A 6,294-nucleotide genomic window follows, 5' to 3' on the forward strand; every position below is an offset into this window, starting at 1 on the left:
AGAGTGACAAGGGAGGGAGGGGGGAAGAAGAGAGTGACAAGGGAGGGAGGGGGAGAAGAGAGTGACAAGGGAGGGAGGGGGGAGAAGAGAGTGACAAGGGAGGGAGGGGGAGAAGAGAGTGACAAGGGAGGGAGGGGGGAGAAGAGAGTGACAAGGGAGGGAGGGGGAGAAGAGAGTGACAAGGGAGGGAGGGGGGAGAAGAGAGTGACAAGGGAGGGAGGGGGGAGAAGAGAGTGACAAGGGAGGGAGGGGGGAGAAGAGAGTGACAAGGGAGGGAGGGGTGAGAAGAGAGTGACAAGGGAGGGGGGGATAAGAGAGTAACGAGGGAGGGAGCGGGGAGAAGAAAGTGACAAGGGAGTCCCCAGAGCCAGACTGCAGCCAGAGACCAGATCATCTTATTGTCCTGGTGGTAAGTAGACAATGCAATATGTTTATTATTTAATTGTTTAGTTATTAATACTACATTGGAAACTAATTTACCTCACATTAAAAGGACACTATAGTCCCAGAACCACTACAGTTTAATGTAGTGGTACTGGTGTCTATAGCCTGTTCCTGCAGAGAAAAGACACTGTGCAGTACTGGTGTTAAAGGAGCACTATAGTCAGGGCCGTCTTTGCCGCAGGGCAAAAGGGGCAGCTGCCCCGGGCCCAGTTACTCCGGGGGGCCCAAGGGAGCTCCGTTTCCCGAGTCCCGACTCCCATTCACTATGCAGCAGTCTTCAGAACAACTTACAAACTGCGCTGCTTAGTTAGCAAGCATGTCGGCGCCCCGCCGTCACGTGGTAAAAGGGTGTGTGTGACTCACCGCAGCCTGGTGAGTGGCGCCACGGCGGAGCAGCCAGCAGCAGGGACTAAGTCTCCGCCGCCGGTCCGGAGCTAAAGGGATTAGGTGGTGAGTGACGGCCTCACGTGACCAGACCACCAGTGACTCACTCACCTTACCTTACACAGCCAGACCAGACCTGCCACTGCCGCGCCAGGAGGTGATCACTCGGTAGGTAAAGAAAAAAGCATGCATATTGACTTTATTTTATATTAGAAATTTAGACCGGTCAGGTCACCGAATTAATAATTAACCCCAGATCCATTCATAAATTAGTGGGGGATTATTATAGAGACAGACGGCCCCAGGAGACATAAGGAGTTGGGTTGGGTTCTCTCTGTCTGCTGCTGAACTGTGGCCTGGGGCCACCACCGGCCACATTTACTAATCTTTGCTCAGGGGGGCCCTCATGGTGTGGACTGGACTGGTCATTTTCACTAAGGAATATAGTTTAACCATTTATGTGCAAACAAGAAAATAAGAAGTCAGCTCCAATCAGATATCTGCACATGGACCAAGACTCTTGGTCTATGTGCAGATATCTGATTGGAGCTGACTTAGTGACCTCTTTTTTTCTCTTTTGCACATAAACGGTTAAACTATATTCCTTAGTAAAAAATGACCAGTCCACACCACACCATGAGGGCCCCCCTGAGCAAAGATTAGTAAATGTGGCCGGTGGTGGCCTCAGGCCACAGTTCAGCAGACAGACAGAGAGAATCCCTTATGTCTCTCTAATAATCCACCAGTAATTTAAATAACCCCATTAGTGGGGGATTATTATAGAGACGGGAGACATAAGGGGTTGGGTTCTCTCTGTCTGCTGAACTGTGGCCTGGCCTGGGGCCACCCGGCCGGCCGGCCACATTTACTAATCTTTGCTCAGGGGGGCCCTCATGGTGTGGTGTGGACTGGTTATTTTTACTAAGGAATATAGTTTAACCGTTTATGTGCAAAAGAGAAAAAAGAAGTCACTAAATCAGCTCCAATCAGATATCTGCACATAGACCAAGAGTCTTGGTCTATGTGCAGATATCTGATTGGAGCTGACTTCTTATTTTCTCTTTTGCACATATATGGTTAAACTATATTCCTTAGTGAAAATGACCAGTCCAGTCCACACCATGAGGGCCCCCCTGAGCAACAGTCTCCCCCTCCCTGTACCGATGCTTTTCATTAGCATATCATGCGGGCAAAGTGAACGGGGGCCACAGCGGGGAAACAGAGCGCCGGACAGACAAACCAGTTAGCAGTATTACATCCATGAACTATGCCCTACACAAACCCATACTTATTTCATAATGTCTGGACCCATAAAAGATCCTCTTTAAATGAGTTGTCCAAGTTATTTTCTAGTGTATTGGAACGAGCCATCCCACTGAAATGAAGAGGACGGCTCCTTGTAATTACACCTGCTCACCACTGCAGTTGCGATGGCGAGCAGGTAAACAATGAAGAGACGGCTGCGATGCCATGGTGCATGCCTTCTATTCTACCAGCTGATCAGCAGGGGTGTCGGACCACCACCGAACTGATATTGATGACCTATCCTGATGATAGATCATCAATAGAAATAATGTCACGAGGGTGTCAAGAACTACGCCTGACTCCGTTATACCCGGGGTCAGGAAGTCGCAGCAGTTGGCTGCGCGCTCTATGTAAGATAGGGCTGTTTCCTTATGGTAGCTTTCTGGGTTTGCTTTGCAACCCTTTTTGGCTCACTCAGGGATCCGTAGCTCCTTCTCCTCAGCTGTTCCTTGTCCAGCACTCCCAACCTCCTTATATTCCCCTCTCACACTTCTCTGGTTGCCAGATATAGAGCTTCCTGCCTGGACTTCTATTCTGACCCTCTGGAGCTGTGTTGCTGCGTTCTCTGGTTGTTGGTCCAGAACGTTACCCTCCGGATCCCTGTTGGACCTTTGTGGTCTGCTGTGGTCGCCCACCTGGGTGTATGTGTTTGTCTGTATTGTCTGTCCTCTCCCTGGTGTTTCCCTCTTAGTGTCAGTGGTGCGGACTAGCGATCCCACCGGCCCGTTCACTATCTAGGGCTCATTTTAGGGAAAGCCAGGGTTTAGGCACGTGATCGCCGCACGGGTGAGGAACCCGTCTAGGGACGTCAGGGCAGTCAGGTGCCAGCCGCAAGGTGAGTCAGGGGTCACCACCTTTCCCTCTCCCTTGGGCAGGGCTTTCCCTTTTCCCTCCCTGTGCGTGACGCTGGTCATTACAAATAACTTGGACATGCACTTTAAGGGCTCCTTAACTCAAAGTTTCATTTTGGCATTTTTGGGGTGAAAAAACACATACCTTGATAATTTTTTATTCTTATTTTAGAGTTTTTTTTGTCCCTCTAGTGTGTTTTAGCACCTTGTGTTTTTAATGCTATTTTCCACATGCCTAGTTTTTTAAAAATATGTGCCTCCCATTATTTCATTTTCTCTGTAGAGCTGTATGGGAAAAAGCATTAGGGGGAAAAAAAGCATGCAAAAACGCCATTTAAAAAACACTGATACACACTGCATATAGAGGTTTATGGGAGAAAAATGCCAGACCCAGAGCATGCTGCAATTAAACGCAAAAAATGCACCCCAAGGGTGAAAAAATACGCCACTAGGTAAAAACACCTGTTTGCCCAGCATTTAATATCTCCCATAGACTTCTATGAAAATTCTGGAGTTGGCATTTTTTGCCTAAAAACACAGCAAAACAAATCATCTTTCTCAAATTCCTGGCCAATCCCTTTAAATTTTAATAGTCACTTAAAAGATGCTTAGAAGAATGACAGCATTCATCTGTATTCTGATGTCATGTGAAAGTTTAAGCATACAGATACTGTGTAAAGCACTTTAAGTGCAAGGGAAAAAAAAACTTAGGTTAGGAAACCATTTCAAAAATAATCTGCAAAATGACAGGTCCTCTTTACATTCCTCTGATGATGGATATAGGTACATGTGTGAACATGTACATATATCTATACTAACTAATGTGCAACAGAAATGTAAGACAAATCTGATATATACAGTATACGCAGTTAAAAGTGAAATGACATGTGTGGTTCTGTGGGTGAAATGTAAAGCGCTTCTTCAGTTTAATGTTTTACTTTCTGTAGCCTTTCTGTAATGTGCCAGTTTTATTGCTGTGACATCACTGCACCTGATTTATAAAGGTGCACAAATCTGTTACACACTGGCCGGTCTCAGGGAGCGAGTCTGAAAACAACTAGAAAAGTTACCATCTGTTCTCTCAAAGACATTCTAGTTGGGCTAACCTGGGCAATAGTCCAGAGAGAACATTCAGCCAGGGACAGATCACGAGAGAGCACCAGGAGGTACTGAACAATACCAAGGCGTATCCTTGAACAAGACTGAAAGACTGTACGAGCAACAGCTAAAGGCCTCTGAACTGGAAAGAAGTAAACAGAGGAACTCATTCAACAAGAACAAATTATTCCCTAACTACAGAACACTCTTCGGTGGTGAGTGCTCATCTTCTACAAAAGGGGGAAAAAGTGTAGCACCTCAGTTCCGCTTACACTCAAAATAATTATTTTGACGCTAAATTGACACTTCTCAATTGGTATCATGTCTATGGAACTTGAGATCCTAGGTGTGGCAATGTCCATTTTCGGCTGGCTTAGTGCTGTTGTCTCCTCTGCTTTTCCAATGTGGAAGGTGACTGCCTTCATCGGCAACAACACTGTGGTGACCCAGATTATCTGGGGGGGAGAGTGGATGAATTGTGTAGCGCAAACCCCTGGGCAAATGCAGTGGCAAGTCAATTCTCTGCTTGCGCTTCCTCAAGATCTTGAAGCTGCTCGAACCTTGACGGCTATCTCCATCATCATACCTGTATTTGGAGTCCTCATCTCCATCATTGGAGAGAAGTGGACCAACTTTGTTCAAGATGAGTCAGCAAAGGCCAAGATCACGATTGTTTCTGGGGTTATCTTTATTCTTTCAGGACTCATGACACTCATCTCTGTCTCCTGGTCAGCTAATGCAGTTAATCGTGATTTCTATAACCCTCTAGTTGTGGATGCTCAAAAGAGGGAGTTGGGGACATCAATACACATTGGGTGGGTAGCTTCAGCTCTTCTAATTCTTGGAGGTACCCTGCTATGCTGCACTTGCCCACCAAAACAGGAGAAATATCCTGCATCAAGAGTGACTTATTCAGGTCCACAAATCCTGGATGCCATTAGAAAGACTACGTTGAATATATGATATTATGTTTTCCTGTCCAGCTCAGTGTAGGCATCAGTTGCTGCAAGTGTGTATTACTATGGCTGCGGGGGACAGGAACCCATACTATCAAATATACAAACTGTTGGTAAATCCAGAGGAAGGAAGTTCCATATACTCCTATTGCATCTATTTCATCTAGTAGGTATAATCACCCGATACAAAAAAAGTCCTTTTTATAAAGAGAAAATCGATATTCAATAATTGTCCGTTTTTCATGATTACCGAACAGCAATGTCAGTTTTTCATGATTTCATTTCTCTCTCTAATTGATGATGATTATATTCAATAAAGATTAATTTAATCCAAATATTATGTGTAGGTTGATTGGTATGTTCTTCGTAATGTGAACGATAGTGTGACCAATCTGGTTCAGTTCATGGATCAATGCACATGATTGTTAGGAGGAAATAAGATCAATGCACATAATTGCTAGTAGAAAAAGAAAGTCCAATTCATGAAACACTGTGTATGATAGTATACTCGAATAGCTTGATCCGGATATAACTGATTAGTATTCATAATTCATATTATATACATATTATGTTCCTTATTCAATATAAATGATGGAATAAGTAGCGACTCGGTCTGTCATTACAGCTATACTTAGTATACTGTTCCTTGTTATAGAAGGTTTTGTCATTGTCGGTTTCTCCGGAGTAGGTCTTTCACTTGAGCGGTATTTGCCTCATGGCTCCCTGTATCGCTGCCGATGCGTACCTCTGTTCAGCGTCCCACGTGGTCGAACAGTTTTGTTTGATCTCAAATGCAGCACGCCGTTCCTTAGTATGCTTCGGTTCTTTATAAGGTTTCGAAGGTTGCACTACTATATCAAGTGGCAAATAGCGATTATACCGGGGGTCTCTCTGGATTACTGTAGTACCATACGCGTTTCGGAGCAACAAGCTCCTTCAGTGGCTCCTACTAGTAATCCTTGTATTGGTACTATTTATATCCAAAAGATCGGTGCGACAAACTCCTTCGCTGGAATTTTTCTAAAAAATGGAATGGATCCTCACTTTGACTTCCATATTGTCATGATGTGTTAAAAACTTCTATAATTATTACTCATAATGAGTTAATAATGTAAGTGTCCAAACCGCACTTGCGATTTCTATATAATCATGGTATATTATGTGCTTGCGTTTTTCACATTTGTGTTTTTTTGAAAATACACCTTTTTCAGAGCTAAGAATCGTGTACAAAGGATGAAATATAGAACAGTATATAA

The 6,294-nt window shown here is 44.6% G+C and overlaps 1 protein-coding gene across 1 annotated transcript; it reads left to right on the forward strand.

Moving 5' to 3' along the window:
• The first annotated feature begins 4,085 nt into the window (after positions 1–4,085).
• LOC120993270 (claudin-3-like) lies at positions 4,086–5,329 on the forward strand. The gene has a single exon (XM_040421819.1). The coding sequence runs from the start codon at positions 4,404–4,406 to the stop codon at positions 5,043–5,045; it is 642 nt and encodes a 213-aa protein (XP_040277753.1). The 5' UTR covers positions 4,086–4,403; the 3' UTR covers positions 5,046–5,329.
• The last annotated feature ends 965 nt before the right edge of the window (positions 5,330–6,294 follow it).

The sequence above is a fragment of the Bufo bufo genome, chromosome 3 (genome assembly GCF_905171765.1).
Source record: "Bufo bufo chromosome 3, aBufBuf1.1, whole genome shotgun sequence".
Taxonomy (NCBI): Eukaryota; Metazoa; Chordata; class Amphibia; order Anura; family Bufonidae; genus Bufo; species Bufo bufo.

What these genes read in the sequence shown, in the direction of transcription:
- LOC120993270 (XM_040421819.1), top strand. Translation starts at nt 4,404, where the DNA reads ATGTCTATGGAACTTGAGATCCTAGGTGTGGCAATGTCCATTTTCGGC.